The sequence below is a fragment of the Sycon ciliatum genome, chromosome 3 (assembly GCF_964019385.1).
Source record: "Sycon ciliatum chromosome 3, ocSycCili1.1, whole genome shotgun sequence".
NCBI classification, from domain to species: Eukaryota; Metazoa; Porifera; class Calcarea; order Leucosolenida; family Sycettidae; genus Sycon; species Sycon ciliatum.
This window is the reverse complement of record NC_088645.1, coordinates 6,783,996-6,807,324: the sequence shown is the minus strand read 5'-3', so window position 1 is coordinate 6,807,324 and position 23,329 is coordinate 6,783,996. Positions and strand designations below refer to the sequence as shown.

Sequence of the window (23,329 nt, the reverse complement as noted above, 5' to 3'; positions counted from 1 at the left end):
TTCTATCTGCTTGGTGTACACGTGTCCACGTTTTGTACGTTTGGCACGCACATGCGTACGTGCGTGCGTATGTGAGAGCGTGTCTGGATAAATGTGCATATTGATGTTTTGGTTGTTTTAAGTTTTATTGTGTGTATGCGTGCATGCATGTGGGTTAACATATCTTCTCGTTAACTTATGAATTTTGGACAATCGTTAAATTTGCGACTCGTTATAATAACATGTCTTACAGTACATGTACATGTTTAAACATTGCTGCACCCAGCGGAAACACCCAGCGGAAACACCTAGCGGAAACACCCAGCGGAAACATAGCTACAACTAGCGGAGACCTACCTAAGTATGTCCCAGGGCACGGCAGCATGCTTCTCCTTCAGTGCTTTAACAGTTTCCGTGCGGCTGGCCTTCCTGCAACAGCGATTGGGTACGCGAGACACAAACACAGAAAGAGAGAGAAAGAGGAAGAGAAAGAAAGAAAGAGAAAGAGAGAGAGAGAGAGAAAGAGAGTGAGAGTGAGAGAGAGAGAGAGTGTGTGTGAGAGAGAGAGAGAGAGAGAGAGAGAGAAAGAGAGTGTGTGCGTGAGAGAGAGAGGAAGAATCCTAGCAGCACGGCACGCAGCATATAGTGTGAAGCAGAAAACTCTTTCGGTGTGCAACTTTTGCATTTTTACAAATTGCACAGGTTTGTGACAATAATACTTCACGATTTCTTCTCCTCAGTTGGACCATGTCATGTCCATGATCACTGTACTAACAAGTTTGTGTTGATTTACATGTGGGAATGTGTCTTGGTCACAAACCCAGCAGAATCTAATCTCTCGCAAAAGCTTCCCACTTTAGTGACTTCACACTGCACAACACCCCACAGCATACAGCATACAGCACACAGCAATTGCCACTGTGACAGGAGCATCACACCTCACTGTAAAGCCAGCTAGCGGGCATTGTTCAACGTGTCGTCAACTGGAAAGGCAATACATGTACCTGCATTTCTACATGACTGAAAAGCCAGGCTGCATGGGACTGTGCAAGATGTGTGTGTTTGTGTGTGTGTGTGTGTGTGTGTGTGTGTGTGTGCGCGTGCACGCGCATGTGTGTGTGTGTGTGTGTGTGTGTGTGTACGTGTGTGTGCACGTGTGTGTGTGTGTGTGTGTGCATCCTGCTTGCAGTCTGGTTTTCTGTACCCTATAACAGAGTGGCCAAGACATGGACACGGTTTCAGAGTGCTGAATGATGAGTTCGTAGCTCTTACTTGTACATCTCCTTGTACTGTTTCATGGTTTCAGCACTACGCGGCAGATAGCTTGCTACCCACTTGGAATGTTTCCCGGCGGCAGATCTGAGCACACAGCAACACAGGGAACGAAGCGCAGAGATGAAAGAGAGCCTGAATGTTGCTCGCAAGATTATGGACAGGGACAAAAAGACATAGATGGACAGACAATTGATAGACAAATAGACATACGGACAGACGAGTATTTAGTATTTAGTACAGTTTGCCTATCTACTGTTGTGTGAGATAGAGAGAGAGAGAGAGAGAGAGAGAGAGAGAGAGAAACAGGTGTGCAGAAAGAAATACAGTAAAACCAGTGACTAACGACCACCCCTTAGGGCCCAGAGAAAGGGGTCTTTAGTGGCAGATGGTCCCTAGTCAGAGGTTTGCACCGCACAACCATATATGAATGTGAGACTGTCCATGCCTGGCGAAGTGGTCTGTAGTACCAGGCTGGTCGCTAGTCACGGTGGTCTTTAGTTACAGGTTTTACTGTAGCAGGCAGGCAGAGAAACATACCAGACACGGGCAGCCTTACACATACAAATGACAAGGACACTGGGTGGGTGGAAAGATGTACAGATAGATAGGCAGGGCCTGATGACAGCCAACAGTAATTGACTGCTACCAGAGAAGAGATCGGGTCAACAAAAAGAGAAAATAAATATACACCCGGCATAAAACTATACATCAACTTGCAATCCGTGTTCTTCAGTCTCCACACAGAAAGGAAGGTACACACAAAACTGACACAGACACACAGACACACAGACACACATCCACACAGACACACAGACACATACAAACAGACACACACACACACACACACACACACACACACAGACACACACACACACAAACACGTGCACACACACGTGCACACACACACACATGCACACACACACACGTGCACACGCACACACGTGAACACACACACACAAACACAAACACGCATACACACTCTGTATTCTGCTAACCTGGAGGGATCATGGTGAACATTGAGCTCTTCCTCCGTCATGGCCGACAGCATGAAGTCCTTCAGAGGCACCGTGTTCTGCATCCACTCTATCATACCAACACTGAAACCAAGATGAGAAATACGAAAACAGCAGCAGCAGCAGCAGCAGCAGCAGCAGCAGCGGCAAACAAAGCAACAACAATAACAGTAGAGATTAGGACAAAGACAATAGAGACGTTGCGCACAACGAAACTTCGTAAGATTTTGACCGTCCGGGTTCGAGTAACGAAAGTTCCTACTAGGGCTGAAACGAATATTCGAACTATTCGAATATTCGATCGGAGCACGCCTTGTAACGAATATTCTTCATTTCGCTTGTATTCGAATATTCGAGGAGTACAGTTCGATCGGGGTTTGTAGTACCTTGTACTATACTGCCGTGCATCATGTAAAGTACGTGCATGGATGTACATCCGCGATGCATGCAGTGCATGTGGCAAACCAGGTGACAAATCGAGTCAATCGCGTACTGATAGCTGCTACTGGCAAGTCTGGCATGCATATTTGCCACCTCTACTGTACAAGTACTTGATCGGGGACTCCTTTCACAAGTTTTCTGTGCGAACTGCATTCACACACGCAGCCGAGAATGGACCGCGGAGCTCTTCGCGGGTTGAGTTGCACAGCCCAGCGCCCAGAATGGATGCGAGACGACAAACACAAACAAGCGCGCGAGGCATTTTGGTAGCCGAGAAAGGTACAACAATCCGTAAGAAGCGTGAAGCGAAGTTCGTGGCTAAGTTAGTTTGAGAGCCGAGAAAGGGTACACGACGACAAAACAAGCGCTGGCAAATCTAGCTCCGCTCGCGACGAGTTCCTCTTTTCAATGTTCGCTTGACTGTGAGTGCGGTCATTTCGTTGCTCGCGCAGTCTGGAGACACTCTCTTTCCTCACCTGGCGCAGTTGTACTTGTAGTTTTTGTTTCCACTTCCTCAGTTAGTCATGTCTGTTCATCCCAGTCATGTCTGTTCATCCCAGTCGCTCGTCTGTTTGGGACTATAATTATGCTGAAAGACGATCCCAAAAAAGGCAAGGCAAGTGTAAGCTATGCTCTAAAGTACTTACCTTCAATGGATCGACAACGACGAATTTGTGGAACCATGTCCGAACCGCTCACGACCGCGAGTTATCTGGAACTTCGGAGAGCGATAAAAAAGTCAAGCTGGAAACAAACGTGAAGCCACCACCTCCTGGGAGCGTGGCGTCGTTCTTTTCTAAGTCCTCTTGTAGCGATGCCCGGTCGCGACAGATAACGGACCTGCTTGCGATGTGGTGCGCTCGCAATGTTCGTCCAATGTCAATAATCGAAGACTCTGGCTTGAAGGACGTTTTCAAATTCGTTGAACCAGGCTACTCGATGCCATCACATCCCCATGTGACAAACAATCTGAAAAGAAAATTTGATGTTGTGTTGGAGAAAGTGAAGGATCTCCTGGCTGATGTGGATGCAGTGTCCTTCACCACTGACATATGGACTAGCCATGCAACACAAGGGTACATGTCCCTGACGGCTCATTTCCTTCGCGATTGGTCCATGGTGTCGCTGTGCCTTGGTACCGTGTCATTTCCTGAGCGGCACACGGCGGATAACATTGTGGACAAATTTGCTGAGTTGACAGCCGAGTTCAACATCCAGCCATCAGCTCAGGGTGCTCTTGTCCATGACCAAGCCTCGAATACAGAAGTAGCTGGTCGGCGTCTTGAAGTTGATCTGCCGAACTTCTCCAGTGTCACCTGCGCAGCACACCGCCTGCAAAATACAATCAAGCGCGGCCTGGAAACAGCTACTGTCAGCAAGCTATTGGCATCTGCACGCCACTGTGTATCACATTTCAAGCGCAGTGTTGTGGCCATGGAGGGTATCCGGCATCATCAACAACAGACTGGCGACAAGCAATTGAAGTTTGTCCAGGAAGTCGCGACTAGCTGGAACTCAAGCTTGCACATGCTTGAACGGCTCATCCTGCTGTATACACATTTCTGCTGTGTTTACCATGGTTGGCTATCACCCATATCTTCCCGTTTTGGCTGCCATCGGAAGCCATAAGATGTTGAATAAATAAATAAATAAAATAAGCGACCCTGCCGTGACCAAGCCAGGTGACCAGGGACTCGGTCTGTCTGCCTCCCAATATACACAAGCCGAACAGCTTGTGGCATTGCTCAAGCCATTCGAGGTGACCACAATTATCTGGAGTGGAGAGTCATATGCCACGATTTCATGTGTTGTCCCCATGGCTATGGAATTGGCTGAACACCTTCAGGACAACGATGATGGCATTGCTGCCATTGCACGAGCCAAGAGTGCGATGCGCATTGACCTGCTGAACCGCTTCCATCTCCAGGCTGACACAGTGAACTCGGAGAGCATTGCTGCAGCACTAGATCCACGCTTCCACCACCTCGACCGGTTTGATGCCGAGCGCTGTGAGGCTATTGTTGACGAAGTGCGAATGAAGCTGCGGGAAGTGAGCACGATGGCCACACCATTGCCAAGTACTGCCAACCCAGCAGCAAATGAAAATTTTGATGTATGATATGGGTAGGTCGCCATTTGAAAGTATGGAGACCGATCGCGGCAAAAAGTGTGCTTCGCAAATGCAGCGCTCTGCGAAATATTTTGGCAATTTTGATTGTGTTTTCGTTCTGTCACGCTGCTGCTAATAGAGATATAGCCTTCTCCAGCTAATGTCGACATCCTCTAGTCGTCGTAGACACCTGGAGAGAGCTGAAGTAGCGATATCTCCTCAGGATCTGAATCGAAACTGCCAATTTTCATCGCTGAAGCCATCACAGCATTTGCTCTCCAAGTAGCAGCGAGAGGGAGGGCAGCGATGGCATAAAATCACCAAGGCAGGCAGAGGTCAGCCCCTAGTAACTATTTCTTGTCTTCTCAATCTCCAATCCTCGCTGGACGTGAGTAGATCAGCAAAAACTACATATTTCAAATATGAGTTTCATGCCGTTAGGCAATCATCAGACAACTGATGCTATGTATTTCAAATATGAAATAATTGCAATAGTTTGAACATTTGACGCAATTGTTTGCGTCTGGTATTTAGACGATACATCCGTTTTTTGCCCCTTCTGTTGCAGTTCATGCATGCAACTAGTGCCTGTGGTGTCCTTCTGTCACTGGGCGTCCCAATGGCCGTCCCTAATACGTCTATACTTTATTTCAAATGTAGCGATCTCAATTGTCAGAATTACGCACAATTGGCTCATAATTGGGTATTCCGTGTATGCCCTCTACTTATAGCTGCATGCTGGATTACAATATGTTGACAAATGGACCCATTCATTACTATAGATTCAGAAAAACATAACTTGCACACACAAAATGCGTCTAGATTTTATCCTATAGGTCCATCATTGACGAGGAGTACCCTACGCATACATTAGATGCGCGGTACATAAAGGGTTAACCACTTGAAAATGGCAAAGAATATTCGGAATATTCTTCGTTTCGCAACATATTCATTTAGAATATTCTATTCACTTCGATTGGTATTCGTTTCAGCCCTAGTTCCTACGAAGATCTGTCCAAACGCGACCGAAACAGAGCAGATCTACGAAAATATTTTTCGTCACTTGGAGTACTAAAATACTGATATTTTACAACTGTCTTGACTTTTCGCACCCGCGCGGTCGCTGTGTCGACCCACTACGAAATAGTTCACGCGTTGTGCGCAACCTCACGTTTTATGGATATTCGTTAGCTTTTTCGTTAAAATTTCTCGTTACGGTGCTACGAATTTTCGTTGTGCGCAACCTCTCTAATAACAGCAACAGTAGCAGTAGCAATGATTGCAAAAGCAAACTGAAAACACAACGGCACATTCCTGTAGTTCCTGTAGCTTACCGCGGCTTCATGGGAATTACTTCATATGTGCGCAGGCGAAGATTGCGTAGCGAGCAGGCTGGATCACATGCCATTATCTCATTCATCAGCGTGAACAGCTGTACACATAGTGGCACACACGGATGTACCCCCCCCCCCCCCCACACACACACACATAGAGGTAGACACGCCCGCACGCAAGCACACATACCGACACATAAGTATACAACACATACACACACACCGCGCACACCGTAGAACAGAGCACACAGCTTAGTTAGATAATGCGCAAAGTTGCACTAGGAGAAAGACCGCCACAAAAAGACTCACATACGTCAGGCGAAATAGCACGTCATAGTACATTTGAGATCAGCGGGAAGAAGATGACGACGTCCACTAATTTAGTATCTGTGCACACGAATCTGCTGTGTGTGTGACTCTGTGTGTCAGCTATGATATCAACCCCTGTGGTTCCATGCCTAGCATGTACGTCTGAACCATCCTGCAAAGTTTGAATGACGTAGGTTGAGCGATCGCTCCGCGAAACATACTTTTTGAAATTCTCTTCATAGTATATCTTCCATCACTGAAATTTCGAATTTCTTGCTGAGAGGGGTGGCTTGCAACCTCGATATGGCTTGTTCCAGGCATGCTTTGGAGCCATCCCCTGTTGAAGTAGTGGCGGGGATCTGCCCTGCAACTGCTACAACAAAAAAATGATTCGATCTGAGAAAGGGTGAGACCGCGGATCTCGGTTGAATATTGAGTATTTCAAGCCTTTTCACGACGAAGATGGAGTTCTTTTTGGAGATGGACGTCGCGGCAAAGGACATGGTGTCCGACTTCTGGCGTCTGGTGAAGCCAGGGATCATTTCAGTCAGGTCGGCAGCCTAACCGTCGGTAAGCTTGTGTTTGGATCCCGTTCTGCTCGATGTGGTAGATCACAAACAGTTTGATATCGCACAAATTGATCTCAGCATTGTGCGTACGGTATTTCATATTCAGAAAATCCCAAAAAGTGTCTGTGTGGCCGTCCTATGCCACGAGAAACTCCAATCAGGCTCCTATGTCCTCTGCCTTCATGATTGAATGTCCAATTCGTTTGAACAACGAACACAACAATCAAGGACGGCTTTGCAATGAAAAATACAGCTATACTGGAGCTGAAAAGAAGAAGAAAAAAACGTGCTCAGGATGAGACTCGAGTACACGCATACTCTCCCAGCAGGTGAAACGCAAATTTTTGTGAAAAATGCGTGTCGCCGACTGACCAGTAATTTCGCCTGACGTACACTGACCAGAATGAATCATGTCTTCCCACCTACTGTCTGGTGCAACACGACATGCTTGAATGTAGCACACAAAAGAGTTGAAAGACATGCACACACGCACACGCACACACGCACACGCGCGTACACACACACACACACACACACACACGCGCACGCGCACACGCAGATGCACACACACACACACGCAGTGTACCTGTTCAATGCGCTGGTCCAAACGCAGATCTTCACCGCCCTTCACCAGGAACATGTGGTCTTTCTCGTCATTGCCACGGATTGTCAGACGCTTTGGCTTTCGCATGGACGGCAAGATGAGAATCTGCAGCGTGGTACCAAATAGGACACAGGATGATTTAAAATAGGACACAGGATAATAGGACACAGGATAATAGGACACAGGATAATAGGACACAGGATAATACCAAATAGGACACAGGATAATGTCAAGAGTACATAATCAAGTGTGCAGAAGTCCTATCTTGAGCGGCGGAACTTTTTATGGTGTTATTTTTTGGCAAATGTTTGATCAAGTGCAAAGGCTGAATGAAAGGGCAAAGGCTGAAATCATAAACTAAACTTCCACTGTGGGCTGAGGAATGGTCGAGTTGCACACTGTCGGCTAGGCACTCTAGACAATATCCGGAGTTGCACACTGTTGGCTAGGCACTCTAGACAATATCCGGAGTTGCACACTCTCGGCTAGGTACTCTAGACAATATCCGGAGTTGCACACTCTCGGCTAGGTACTCTAGACAATATCCGGAGCAGAGCACGCAGTACAGTACATGTACATCACCACATTCTCACATGTTGCTCGGTCATTCCACACGCCATGCACCTTCAATCATGCATGTGCTTGGTCATGTGACAACGGCATACCTTGGTACTACTGTACAGCAAAGCTTCATGTAATACACAGTACCAGTTTTATGTCCCTTTTAATAGAGGAACATTACACTGTGTGTGTGTTGGTGTGCGTGAGTGCTTGCAAAGCCTTGCATGCCTGCATGTACATACAGTTCTGTTGGGGTTTCACCAAGTTCAACAGCATACGCCATGCCGGTGTGCACGCGCTGAGTTAGCTTTGCCCGCCAATGCTATACAGGCCGCAGCGGTGGCACAGACAAAGTGAAACGTGTACACAACACACAACACTGCAGACACTAGTAGCCGGAATACTCACACGCTCGTCAAAGCCGGCAATCTTGACATGGTACTCTGGCAGTGGCTTGGAACGGCCATGGTACTGTCCTGGATGTGGCACAAGATACACAATTTGAAAATTCAACTCTGAAGTGAGCAAGACCTGCAGAGAAATAGACAACCTGCAGCATATACTAGTACTAGTACTCGTAGTAGGTGATTGAAACTATTCTTCGGCATGTGGGCGGTATCATATGTGTGTGTGTGTGTGTGTGTGTGTGTGTGTGTATGTGTGTGTGTGTGTGTGTGTGTGTATGTGTGTGTGTATGTGTGTGTGTGTGTGTGTGTGTGTGTGTGTGTGTGCGTGTGTGCACGCATATTCGCACATTCGTGCATGTGTACGGGTGTGCACACATACACATCTTACCGGGGATTTCCAACACCTGTTGGAAGTTGCTGGCTTGGAAGTCACTGAGCCATGGCGAGTACTGCTTGAGCAATGCGGGGCCAGACTTGCGTTTACGCACCTCCTCATTCATCTTGCCGTAGATACCGGAGCACACTTGGACAAATTCCTAGAGACAACACAAACAAATTCAAAGTTCGCGCGAGACTCGGCTGCAGGCCGAATTTTCCGCATCCGTAGGGACGCCCTCCTAGAAGACCACTGAAACCAGGACCAAGGGACGCTATTTCCAGTCAAATGGCCCTGGATAAGGAGACCACCTGCTAACAGAGACCATGTTTCGAAGGTCCCTTGAGTGGTCGTCTTAGAGACAAGTTTCACTGCGCACGTCTCCAAAGTGAACATACCTTCATAGTCATGCGCACTAGCTTGTCACCATCCTTGCCAAACTTGGTCTCGAGGTTACGCGAGTAGCTCTGAGCAAACTGACGCTTGACGGGACCTGCGTTGACACTTGACGACTGGGACTACACACATGGTAGGTAGATGGTGTTGAGCAACATATCCACACGTGCAGACAGACAGACAGACAGACAGACAGAGAGGCAGACAGAGAGGCAGACAGAGAGGCAGACAGAGAGGCAGACAGAGAGGCACACAGACAGAGACAGACAGGTGGATAGGCGGATGATGGACAGACAAAGCAATACAGATGGACGAGCAAAGAGAATGCAAATGAACGCACGATCACACGCGTGCACAGACACCGACACAGACACAGATACAGACAAGTACACACATATCAGGGGGCTAGAGATGAACTAATCATTGACAAAATGGAGACAAACACGCACACACTCTCAGCCAAGGACGTGCGCATATGTGTGATTAGTAGCCATTATACCGGGTCAGGCATGCAGGCCATTGCCTGATCAATTTCTGGCTCAAAAAAGTGCCTCAAATCGTTATCACTTTGAAATTCAGCATTTATAGTTCCCAGTATGGTCTATTCCGGGGTGCTGGCCTGGAGACTGGGTACTGGGCACCTGGTTAATCTAAATCCTGGGATTCCAATGACCCTGTGTTTCCGACAACCTACACAGTGAGACCTCGCTTAAGCGGGACTCTTTTATCCGGATCCCTTGGCATCCGGAAGAAAATCGCTGGTAATTGTTTGACAGTATGCATGACGCATACAACATAACCGGACCTTGCGATCCGCATACCGGTGCATGGTTTTGGGTACAGACGCCGGGTTCAAATGTGTACAAAAAGCTTCGTCGCATCCGGTTTTGATGCGTGCAACGTGTACAATATTCACACATGCAATGGGATTCGCATGACCCCTGTGCCCTAGCTAGCCCGAACCTACATTGCATGCAAGAACTCGATTCCATGGACTCATGGAAGCATTATAGCTTGCTTTTGATAATCGTTACTTTCCCTCGTCCTTTGTTTGGTCCTTGATTAGATTGCGTGAATGTCTGCTCCAAGTGCCAAACGAGCGCGGATTGTCCGGAGCGCCGCTCAGAAAGAAACACCTCTGTGCCTACAAGGAGAGCCATAGCAAAGCGTCCTACGATGATATCCAGCGGCACTTCCTCGAAGCTTGGGGCATACGTCTCGGGACATCGACAATTGGCGACATTCGGAGAGACCGGAACAAGTGGCTCTCAAAAGACGACAGCGATAAAACAACACGAGCAGGAGTGGCCAAGCGCACGGACCTCGAGGCAGCGCTATCGTTATGGTTTGATCGTGTTCGAGCGAAAGGTGTTGAGGTGAGCAACTTCATGCTCTAAGACCAGGCCCAGGTCTGATCGTGTTCAAGCGAAAGGTGTTGAGGTGAGCGACTTCATGCTCAAAGAACAGGCCCAGGTTCGATCGTATTCGAGCAAAAGGTGTTGAGGTGAGCGACTTCATGCTCAAAGAACAGGCCAAGGTTTGATCGTGTTCGAGCGAAAGGTGTTGAGATAAGCGACTTCATGCTCAAAGAACAGGCCTATGTGTTTGGACAGAAGCTCCACATAACGGATTTCCTGTATTCACACAGCTGGCTTATGCGTTTCAAGAAACGGGCACGACATCAGCAGCCACAAGCTGCAGGGTGAGTTGGGCAGTGCCGGCAGTGCCGGCAGTGCTGACATGGACGTCGTAGATAAAGGTCGCGCCGACCTCCGTGAGCTGCTTGCTGCACACGAGCCAGACTGTATTTACAATGCCGACGAAACGTGTCTCTTCTACAGACACTTACCCGGACCAGCACTCTCGCCACTGGCTCTGTTCGTGGTAAGAAAAAAAGAAAGGACCGAGTGACTGTGTTGTGCTGCGCCAACGCCACAGGGACGCACAAAATCAAGCCTCTGCTCATCGGCAAGTCAGCGCGGCCTCGAGCATTCGGATGGACTTGGTCTCCGAACGTTTACGTTACGTACCGCAACAATGCGAAGGCGTGGATGACGGGTGTCCTATTTCTCGAGTGGCTTGATTCGTTCAACGCAGAGATGGTCCAGCGCAAGAAGAAGGTCCTTCTTCTCCTGGACGATGCCAGCAGTCACGGCCATGTCCCACAATGAGCCATGTTGCAGTGAAATTTCTGCCACCAAACACCACTGCTCACCTGCAGCCCATGGATGGTGGAATAATCCGCAATGTCAAGGCCTTCTATCGCCGCCACCAGAGCCTGCTGTTCCTGCGCTGCCTGGAAGACGACAAGCCTCAAACTGCCGACCTCAAGCAAGCCATCACCATGCTCAGTGACAGCTGGCGTGAGGTAACATCCACAACAATCGCCAACTGTTGGAGGCACGTTGGGATTCTCCCGCAACAAGAGGAAGGTGACGAAGAGGGGACGGCCACAGAAATGCAAACGATTCATGCCAGTGTTCAGCACGACATCAGCGAGGCAACTCAGCAGCTAGGCCTTGAGAGCACAGCTAGGCCTTGAGAGCACAGCTAGGCCTTGAGAGCACAGCTAGGCCTTGAGAGCACAGTTTCTGCGGAAGACTTCCTTGCTGTGGACGATGGCGTTGCGACTGAAGAAATGATGACTGACGACGAGATTGTTGCGTTCGTGACGGACACCAGCGAAGGCACGGACAGTGGGGATGACGACTCGCCTGTAGTCCTGGAGTGCATCGTCACAGCAGGAGAAGCAGCCTTAGCAGCTCACACAGCGGTTTCCTTCCTCGAGTCTGTCGCCAGCAAAGACCCTGACTTCGTAGCGCTTCTCCACGACCAGAGGAAGATCCTGAGGCAATTCAGCGAAGGGCAACAGTCACTGCTGCACAGCAAAAAAATCAGTGACTTCTTCACCGCAAAGTCTTCCACGTGAACTACAGTGCAGTCGTGTACTGCCGCTCCGTGCTTTGTTTTCTCCCCTGCGCTGGCTGTTCACTTTATGTACATGTTCTAGTACAGGCACGCACTCGATTTTATTCTTCATAAAACAGAGAGGTTCCAGGCTGTCCAAGAGAGTGCTCAATACCGAGAGGCAGAGCTAGTTCAAGCAATAATAAGAGAACGGAAAACGTGTTTTAACTCTGAGTTTCACGCACTGAGCGATCATCAGAAAAAAGCAACAGTCTGACGATCGCTTAGTGCGTGAAACTCAGAGTTAAAACACTTTTTCCGTCCTCTTATTGTTTGTTTTATTCTTCATACGTAGATCGACACAGCTTGCCGATCAGTGCTTGCAGTTGCACTCACTTGTGATCAGTGCTTGCAGTCGCACTCACTTGTGATCAGTGCTTGCAGTTGCACTCACTTGTGATCAGTGCATGCAGTTGCACTCACTTGTGATCAGTGCTTGCAGTTGCACTCACTTGTGATCAGTGCATGCAGTTGCACTCACTTGTGATCAGTGCTTGCAGTTGCACTCACTTGTGATCAGTGCATGCAGTTGCACTCACTTGGGATCAGTGCTTGCAGTTGCACTCACTTGTGATCAGTGCTTGCAGTTGCACTCACTTGTGATCAGTGCTTGCAGTTGCACTCACTTGTGATCAGTGCTTGCAGTTGCACTCACTTGTGATCAGTGCTTGCAGTTGCACTCACTTGTGATCAGTGCTTGCAGTTGCACTCACTTGTGATCAGTGCATGCAGTTGCACTCACTTGTGATCAGTGCATGCAGTTGCACTCACTTGTGATCAGTGCATGCAGTTGCACTCACTTGTGATCAGTGCTTGCAGTTGCACTCACTTGTGATCAGTGCTTGCAGTTGCACTCACTTGTGATCAGTGCTTGCAGTTGCACTCACTTTTGATCAGTGCTTGCAGTTGCACTCACTTGTGATCAGTGCATGCAGTTGCACTCACTTGTGATCAGTGCATGCAGTTGCACTCACTTGTGATCAGTGCTTGCAGTTGCACTCACTTGTGATCAGTGCTTGCAGTTGCACTCACTTTTGATCAGTGCTTGCAGTTGCACTCACTTGTGATCAGTGCATGCAGTTGCACTCACTTGTGATCAGTGCTTGCAGTTGCACTCACTTGTGATCAGTGCATGCAGTTGCACTCACTTGTGATCAGTGCTTGCAGTTGCACTCACTTGTGATCAGTGCTTGCAGTTGCACTCACTTGTGATCAGTGCATGCAGTTGCACTCACTTGTGATCAGTGCATGCAGTTGCACTCACTTGTGATCAGTGCATGCAGTTGCACTCACTTGTGATCAGTGCTTGCAGTTGCACTCACTTGTGATCAGTGCTTGCAGTTGCACTCACTTTTGATCAGTGCTTGCAGTTGCACTCACTTGTGATCAGTGCATGCAGTTGCACTCACTTGTGATCAGTGCTTGCAGTTGCACTCACTTGTGATCAGTGCATGCAGTTGCACTCACTTGTGATCAGTGCATGCAGTTGCACTCACTTGTGATCAGTGCTTGCAGTTGCACTCACTTGTGATCAGTGCATGCAGTTGCACTCACTTGTGATCAGTGCTTGCAGTTGCACTCACTTGTGATCAGTGCATGCAGTTGCACTCACTTGTGATCAGTGCTTGCAGTTGCACTCACTTGTGATCAGTGCATGCAGTTGCACTCACTTGTGATCAGTGCTTGTAGTTGCACTCACTTGTGATCAGTGCTTGCAGTTGCACTCACTTGTGATCAGTGCATGCAGTTGCACTCACTTTTGATCAGTGCTTGCAGTTGCACTCACTTGTGATCAGTGCTTGCAGTTGCACTCACTTGTGATCAGTGCATGCAGTTGCACTCACTTGTGATCAGTGCATGCAGTTGCACTCACTTGTGATCAGTGCATGCAGTTGCACTCACTTGTGATCAGTGCTTGTAGTTGCACTCACTTGTGATCAGTGCTTGCAGTTGCACTCACTTGTGATCAGTGCATGCAGTTGCACTCACTTGTGATCAGTGCATGCAGTTGCACTCACTTGTGATCAGTGCATGCAGTTGCACTCACTTGTGATCAGTGCTTGCAGTTGCACTCACTTGTGATCAGTGCTTGTAGTTGCACTCACTTGTGATCAGTGCTTGCAGTTGCACTCACTTGTGATCAGTGCATGCAGTTGCACTCACTTTTGATCAGTGCTTGCAGTTGCACTCACTTGTGATCAGTGCTTGCAGTTGCACTCACTTGTGATCAGTGCATGCAGTTGCACTCACTTGTGATATTCCTCACTTGTTTTACAGTGTGCTCATGGAATTGTACTGCATGGGATTGTACTGCATGGAATTGTACTGCATGGAATTGTACGCACATGTTCACACCTTTTGATGTGCCACATGCATATATAGATAGTGGGGTATTCAGCTATCCGGATATTTTTGTGGAAAACGGATGTGTGCGGTTAACTTAAGCAAGGTCTGACTGTGCTTCCAACGACCTGTGCTTCCAACAACTTATGATTCCAACAACCTGTGCTTCCCACGGCCCCGTGCTTCCAACGGCCCCGTGCTTCCTACGATCCCGTGCTTCCTACGACCCCGTGCTTCCAACGGCCCCGTGCTTCCAACGGCCCAGTGCTTCCCACAGCCCCGTGCTTCCCACAGCCCCATGTGTCCAATGGTCCTGTGTGCACCCCACTCACTAACCTGACTAGCTCCCAAGGCAGCAGCAGCTGACATAGAGCGATGGTCTAGGATATCAGAGTACAGCTCTTTCCAGCATTGCTTGATGGCAGCCTGATCACGCTGTGACAATGGTACCTCCAACAGTGGACGCATCTCGTGTTCAAACCAGTCCTGAAATTACACACACGCACATGCACACACACACACACACACACACACACACACACACACACACACACACACACACACACACACATACATACATACATACACACATGCAAATGCATACGCACACACAAACATGCACAAACACACACACACACACAAACAGGCACACACAAACACACACAGACACACACACAGGTACAGACACACATATACACAGACACACAGACACATACACACATGCACACACGTGTAAACGTACACACACCGACACACAGACACATACTGATCTTCCTAGATGGTACGACTCGCTGAAGCATGCCATCACAAACTATGCAGATCAGGAGAGATAAATGAAAATAAAACAGACTGCTGGAGCACAGGAGAAAGACGGTGATACATACCTTGAACACATGCTCTGGGAATGTCAGGTGGTCCAAGGCCTGGATGAAGTCGTCCACAAGCGGCAAATTAAGAATCTTTTTCAACCTACGAGCAGCACACGACAAGAGACAACACCGGTGTACGCTGTGTCAAGTCTGGGTACGGTGACACGACAATGAGAGGCTGTGGATAACATACCGGCAAGAGTACATAACCCAAGAGTGTGCAACTCCAGCTATGGGGTCTGCGACGGCAGAACTTCACATCACGTGATGAACCCGTGCACTCTAGTGCATGATAGATACTGGGTTGTACGCAGCCCAGCTTTGGGTACAACTCTCTTGTGGTCACTTTGCACTGTTTGCCAGCATAACCTTTTGAACCATGTCACGTGATGTGAAGTTCTGCCGTCGCAGCACAGCATAGAGGTTGTGCAGGCAGTTGCACACTCTTGGTTATGTACTCTTGATACCGGTCAGGGCGTGTATAGACAATTGGCATATATACAACCTCCACAGAATGTGTAGACAAAATCAGGAGACTGCCCAAACACACACATTTTTAACCCTTTGGGGCCCACAATTATTTCAAGAAATGCACTGCATACGCGAGCCCAGTTACTTATCTGGTCGTAACTTTGGTGTCCTTTGGCCGATTTTGGTGATCTTAGGCTTTCTGGAAAGCTCTTGGCCAGAGGAACACAGCGATAGCCAGCAATCCATCACTCGATCCACAGAACCAGCGCCGCAGCGCGATACGGCGCTCCAAAGCCAGCATTGCGAGCACCCAACTCAAATTCTCTGCCATTTCAACAAATTGCATCGCAGATCGCTCAATTTTTTTTACTGGAGAGCTGAGAAACATGTATTTACGATGACGTGAACTATCTGTAGCTGCGTGGGCCGCGAGTCAGGGAAAACCCCTAAAAACGAGTTCAAAATGCACGCGCTCGAGTTGACTCTGCTGAGCGAATTTAGTTCGAGTCTCGTATCTCCGCTCTCCGACCTCGGATCGCCTTCGGATTTTTTCGAGCCGATAGCTGAGAAAATTCTAATGTCGATAGCTCTTTCGATTGTCCGATTTGGTCAAGGGACAGCCGAGTTACGCCAGGTTGCGCTTTGAAAAGTATGCACTGTACACTGGTACGGATATATCCGTACTATGGGCCTCAAAGGGTTAAAAGCCTCTTACTCTTCGACAGCTTCGTTGCACTGACGTCCTTCACGCGTCTCCTCAAACTCAAAGTCCTCATAGCTGATCTTGAACGGATAGCACAGAGCCTGTGAAAACACACACACAAACATGTATATACATGCATATACACACACATACATTTACATGTATCTCTTAGCCTGTCAAACCCTATATATAGGGTTTTCAGCCGCGCGTTCTATCTTGAGCTCTCTTGAGAGCCCACTTGGCTGCTATGGCAACTAGACGCCTGGGCCTACATACGTAGAATGTACGTACGGTTCTCTTGCTGAAGACCGTGATCATTTTGTTGCTGTTTTCTTCGAGTACGGTTAGTTTTAGTGCAGCGCTGTCGTAACATTTTCTAGACCCTATATCTAGGGTTTGATTTTTCACAATGGAGGAAGAGCAACTTGAGTTAGTGGAGACGAACTCGGGCGATGAGAATGTTCCTGGCGACCTGGTGTCGACTCAGGATGATGATGTCGATGTTCCAGCAGCGTCGGATGCTCCTGAAGAAGAAGGCGAAGCAGCAACAGCGGCTGTCGCAGCTGCCGCTCCCGCCATTGCCGTTTCTGCATCAGCTGATCCACACGTGGGTCGGAAGCAGCAAATGCGGCGACACTCGCGCACGTCGTAGGAGCGCTCCTGCTAACATCAATGGCAATGCAGTGAAAATATCAAAAAAAAACAAGTGAAACTGTGTGTATTGTGTGCCCAGTTGTGAGGACTGATCAAACCCTTTCTTTAGGGGTCCTAACCCTATATATAGGGTCTTTATGTGTAGCGTTATGTCAAACCCTATATATAGGGTTTCCTGGTGACAGGCTAAGAGATATACATGCATAGACACACATACACATACATGTACATATTGCACTCTCATATGCCTTTGCTGTTTGCGTTCGGCAGAGCTCACTGACTTGTCAGTTTGAGCACTCTGGCGAGGTACGGTCGGGCTTGGTTTAAATCTGGCTTTGGAAAATTTATTTTTCCCAGCTATCAGGTTCGGCCTCATTTCCTCTGTGCTGCGCTGATGAGTCCACAAAGGACGAAGCAGTTCTGTCTGCAGATTGAGAAGTACATGTATATACATGCATGGACACACATATACGCACGCATGCACCCCCCCCCCCACACACACACACGCGCGCACGCACGCAAGCTCGGAACGTCAATGGCAACCGAGGTAATCGTTGGGCAATGTTGACCTACCGGATGGCTCTCGCAGTTTTTACTCGCAGCAGATCGGCCTACGAACGTCTTCGAAGCTTTGGTGTACTGCAACTATCCAGTGTGCGTTCTTTGCAGCATTTCACTGGCGCCAACAATGATAGACCTGGTTGGTGTGAGGATTCGATTCATGCTCAATGACAGCGCTATACCCAGTTTGCTGAGAAGGTTGCTGACGGACGCAGGAAACCCATCCCCGAAGGAATTCTGGTGATGGACGATGTGAAAGTTATATCGAAGGTCCTATGGAATTCTTCTTCGGAAGAGATTTACGGCTCGAGCATGACTGATAATGAGCCCGCAAGCCTACGTGACGTGTTTGAAGTGGTAGACTCGGACAGCACTGCCCGCGCCTCTTTCATCCTGCAGTTCTTATAAAGAGATATGTCAAGCTCATTCGATGTGCTGGGTCCATAATTATTATACTGCTTCAAGAACCCTCGACAGTAAATTCCTCATGGCATGCCTGTATGACTGTCTTTGCCTCTTGTAGATGTACGACTTTCAATCGAGTGCCATTATTTGTGATGGAGCAGCGACTAATCTGTCGATGATCAAAGCGATGCTGGGGAAACGAGGAGCCTTTGGAATGGCAGCTACCAGCACCGATCGTCACAACATCGAAGCATCAGTTGACCACCCTATTTCGCCTGATAGGCAGCTCCACTGTATTATCTGCCCTAGTCACCAATTAAAGAACACGTGCAACTCGCTTTTCTCCTCAAGACCACTAGGAGGGAAAGGATTCGTCTCCGAGGAGGGCATTTCATTTGGATGATCAGTCATCATGGACATGTACGGTCGTGAATGTGAGCGACAAGACGGAGTCGCTCGACATGTACCTGGCCTTCGGAAGAACTATGTATCAAGAGACTAGCGGACGACATTGAACGTGATGCCCCCCGCGAAAATCATGCACCAAGAGAAAGTCATCACCGAGTTGCACAAGTACTGCCTTTCAAATCCGCCGGACAATAGAACTGTTCAGGCCACTATCAAAATCCTGCAAGCCTGTAAAGGGGGTATTATGGACTCTTGGCTATACTAGTAGTACTACACTCAGACCTCGCTTAACCGCACACATCCATTTCCCACAGGAATATCCGGATAGGCAAGGGAGCCGTATAATCGAACGCACATACTGTATGTATGCGTGACAAAATCCACATATCTCCAGACACTGGGGTGAATAATGGAGTGTGGTGGTGGGGCCCATTAAGCTCCGCCGACCAGAGGTCTCGGCTTCATAGCTCCATGCGTGACAAATGCTGTAAATCGGTAACCAACGATTTTCTTCCGGATGGCGAGGGATCCGGATAAAAGAGGGCCGGAAAAAGAGGACCGGATAAGCGAGGTCTGATTGTAGCATAGGATGGGAAATGGTCCATTTTTCTCTCCTATAAAAATATGTACATGAGACAGGCTTTACGGTCTGTATGACATACACACACATGCACGCACGCACGCACACACACACATACACATACACATACACACACACACACATACACACACATACACACACACATACATACATACACACACACGCACGCACGCACGCACACACACACACATACATACACACACAAAAACACATACACACACATACACACACACACACACACACACACATACACACACGCACGCACGCACGCACACACACACATACATACACACACAAAAACACATACACAAAACACACACATACACACACACGTGCACACGACATACCTGTGGGTAATGATGGGCAATGGCTTTGAGAATCGGCTGCACGGCCATGCTCTCCTCCTTGTCCAGTATAGCGACCATCTGACTGATCCAGCTGATGCACATCCAAGACGGTAAGCTGGCTGACAGAGAGCGGAATGTGCTGAGCGTACGCTTGCTGTACGCATAGTGTGCTGGGCTGACGAGCTGCAGAAGTCGTGGGAATCGCTGGCGTGCTTCAACACTGCCGTGCTTCATGGCGGTTAGCAAACACTCTACCACACACTCAGGATAGGCCTGGGATAGCGGGCACAACAAGAACAGAGAGGAGAAAGAATGCCAGACGTGCTGCCTGGTTATTGCTTCTGCACAAAACTACATTTACAGCACCTAGGTGCAGAGTCTAGTACACCAACTTGAAAGAAGGAAACAAAGCATGGTGCATATTCATTTAACATATAAATTATCTCACCCTATGGACCACTTGGTGGTGGGTCTGATCTACTCACCTCCCACCGTTTAGGCGCTGCATCTGCGCCTTGATCCTAGAGGGTGGTGGCGTTCCCACGGCGGATGCGGAAAACACCGAGTCTCACGCGAACCGTGAAATAAAAAAAAATCTCACCCTATACTTGTAACCTCCCCCCCCCCCCCAAGACTGTTAACCCCCCCAAGACTTGTACCCCCCCCAAGACTTGTACCCCCCAGACTTGTACCCCCCCCTCAAGACTTGTACCCCCCTCAAGACTTGTACCCCCCCCCCCCAGACGTGTACCCCACACATACGCTCGTACTAGACTCTTCCTTTCATCTCCTCAAACAATCTCTCCCCATCAAACAAAGCAATACAGAGCACCGAGAGACTACGGGACAGACTGCAAAGTACACACAATGCCAGCATGACCTACCCTCAAGTCGAGCTGTGACGATGGACTGTCGTCAACTGCAGCGCAGAGAGCGAGGACATACACAACGTAGACCAACCCACACACGGACACCGGGCATTGCGCACACGGACACCGGGCATTGCGCACACGAAATGAATTACAATGCAGTAGGATGATGCCCTCACGGGTGAAAATATGGAAACAGTCGTTGTACGTAACCGAGGACTTAGTGTGTTGTGAATTGGAGGTGTAGTGGAAATATGCAGTCGGGTGTTTAAACAAATTGGACTTCACTGAGTACGACTGCCACCATCATCAGAACAATATTATTTACTGCTGTCATGTTACTAGGGTGGAGCAGCTATGAACTACCACTGACCTGCCTCGGCTGCCTCTTCTTGACGCCTCAGTGCAGAGTCGCAGAAGTTTGACAGCGCCACCAAGGACTTGACAAAGCCATCACTACATGCACACGAACAGCAATGGTGGCAGCAGCAGCAGCAGGGTGAGTGGGAGAAGGGTGAGGGAAGGTGTGAGGAGGAGGAGGAGGATGAGGAGGATGAGGAGGGGAGAAGTAGCAGCATTAACAGTGGCAGCGGAGACAGAATGAAGTAAACAGGAACAAGAAACAAGATAGGCAATCCAGCCACCATGAGGACAGAGAAGAACCAGTTGTACTCCCCAAACCAGCATCGTGAGGACATGAGACCAGCTGCATCCCCACACCCGCCCATGTACCACACATGCCCAAGGCACTTATAACCACTCACCCCAAGGCTACCCATGTACCACACATGCCTAAACCAATCACCACTCACCTGCTTATTTGGCCACGGCCGACAGCATTAGTGGCAACCTTGACCGATTCTGAGTAAAAGTGATGCCCTCTGTTGAAGAGATCCCTTGCAATCTGCCAAGAACACATACAGTGGCCTTACGTTAGTCGGCGTTTACACAAAGCACAGCCAGTTTTCCATTTTCGATCCCTTATTTCTGTTTCTGTTTTTGTGTGTCTACACGATCCGAGCTAATCCGAGCTGGTCTCGGTTTGTGCCGTTTTCGCGCGTCTACACCGGAGCGCAGGACCTGCCAACGTTAGTCAAGTGTCAAGTGTTGTAGTGAAAGTACCAATCACAGTCAAGTAGTAATAGTTGAAAACACTCCACACGACAACAATCGTCACACCCCCTCACATTGCCGGGTCCTTCGCAAACCGTGTGGACGCGCAAAAACGACACAAACTTACACGGCACGGCACACCATTTCGACTGTTCACACGTCCAAATTTACCCCGGCGGAACATTTCCGTTTTCACTCTCTTCACCTGGCTATTATTACCCACGTTCGTAAAAAGAGCGGAACGGAAAAGCGGACTTTATCATGTGTGTCAATGTAGTGTGCAGATTTTGTGCAGTTGACAGTGACCCCCCCCCCCCCCCCCCCCCTCCGCAGGAACCACATTACGCCCCAGAGGGCTGCGAGTGGTACAATTCAGCCAGCGCTATAAGTAAAACACTCGTCCCAGTATACAGCCTCACACATGTCACTAGTAACTGGCTACATCATGCCTACACTCAGATAACAAGTATGCAGCTCTACTTGAAGCAGGACTTGTAGCAGGACTAACCTGATCAGCATTGCTGTCTGCTGGACTGCCAGCCGCCTGCACTAGAACCTTCTGCTGATCAGCACGGAGAGAGCTGACAAGACGACCTCCTACAGTGCACGTACACACACACACACACAAACACAAACACACACATACACATACACACACACAAAAAAAATGCTCGACAGAAATTCCGGTAGAATTGCAGAGGAAGAAGAAGGAGGGTAGAGGGGAGAGAGGGAGAAAGGGACAGAGGGAGAGAGAGAGAGAGAGAGAGAGAGAGAGAGAGAGAGAGAGAGAGAGAGAGAGAGAGAGAGAGGGAGAGAGGGAGAGGGAGAGGGAGAGAGAGAGAGAGAGAGAGAGAGAGAGAGAGAGAGGGAGAGAGGGAGAGAGAGAGGGAGAGAGAGAGAGAGAGAGAGAGAACGGCGACGACCAATAATAAGGATGTACTAAAGGAGTTAACGCACAAGACCGATCAACATGATGCACTTTACCAACTACAAGACACACACACACACACACACACACACGCGTACGTGATCAGCTATCAACTCACCATCATTATTGATCAACGTAGAGAGTAGATCCAGAGCATTGGCCGTCAGTAAGTGGTGGTGTTGACAGAGCTCTGCCTCACGCTTCAACACACCACTACCAGAGTACTTCACTGTATGAGCAGACACAGGACACAGGACACAAGACACAGGACACAGGACACGGGACACGGGACACAAGACACGGGACACAAGACACAAGCAATTACTCATTACATACATCATGCCTGTGGTGTAACATACATCTAGTGCATACACGTACACGCACATCGGCACGCACACATGCATGCATGGCTGGATATTCACACGATTGCTTACACCTCCACACAACGCATAAGTTACACATGACTGTCTCTCTCTCTCTCTCTCTCTCTCTCTCTCTCTCTCTCTCTCTCTCTCTCTCTCTCTCCGTCTCTGTCTCTATCGGTTTCTGTAGCTCTCTCTCCCCCCTCTCTCTCTTCCTCTTTCTTCCTCCCTCTATCTCTCGCTCTGTCTCCGTCTGCCTCTCTCTGTCACACGCATGTGCGCATGCATACACAAGCACGCACACACACACACACACACACACACACACACACACACACACACACACACACACAC

The 23,329-nt window shown here is 48.8% G+C and overlaps 1 protein-coding gene across 1 annotated transcript in view; it reads right to left on the bottom strand.

Annotated features, from left to right (window-relative positions):
* Nucleotides 1-23,329, bottom strand: part of LOC135811291 (DNA-dependent protein kinase catalytic subunit-like) — a 174,372-nt gene that overhangs the window by 14,012 nt on the left and 137,031 nt on the right. Inside the window, exons 85-101 of the mRNA XM_065324508.1 lie at nucleotides 22,732-22,842; nucleotides 22,194-22,282; nucleotides 21,385-21,476; nucleotides 20,946-21,028; nucleotides 20,588-20,622; nucleotides 19,704-19,976; nucleotides 16,740-16,828; nucleotides 15,569-15,653; nucleotides 15,021-15,170; nucleotides 9,377-9,496; nucleotides 8,991-9,138; nucleotides 8,604-8,671; nucleotides 7,617-7,739; nucleotides 6,153-6,250; nucleotides 2,250-2,351; nucleotides 1,252-1,338; nucleotides 337-408 (exon numbers count right to left, since the gene is read on the bottom strand). Coding sequence (XP_065180580.1) covers nucleotides 337-408; nucleotides 1,252-1,338; nucleotides 2,250-2,351; nucleotides 6,153-6,250; nucleotides 7,617-7,739; nucleotides 8,604-8,671; nucleotides 8,991-9,138; nucleotides 9,377-9,496; nucleotides 15,021-15,170; nucleotides 15,569-15,653; nucleotides 16,740-16,828; nucleotides 19,704-19,976; nucleotides 20,588-20,622; nucleotides 20,946-21,028; nucleotides 21,385-21,476; nucleotides 22,194-22,282; nucleotides 22,732-22,842 — 1,825 coding nt within the window. The remainder of the gene's footprint in view (nucleotides 1-336; nucleotides 409-1,251; nucleotides 1,339-2,249; nucleotides 2,352-6,152; nucleotides 6,251-7,616; nucleotides 7,740-8,603; nucleotides 8,672-8,990; nucleotides 9,139-9,376; nucleotides 9,497-15,020; nucleotides 15,171-15,568; nucleotides 15,654-16,739; nucleotides 16,829-19,703; nucleotides 19,977-20,587; nucleotides 20,623-20,945; nucleotides 21,029-21,384; nucleotides 21,477-22,193; nucleotides 22,283-22,731; nucleotides 22,843-23,329) is intronic.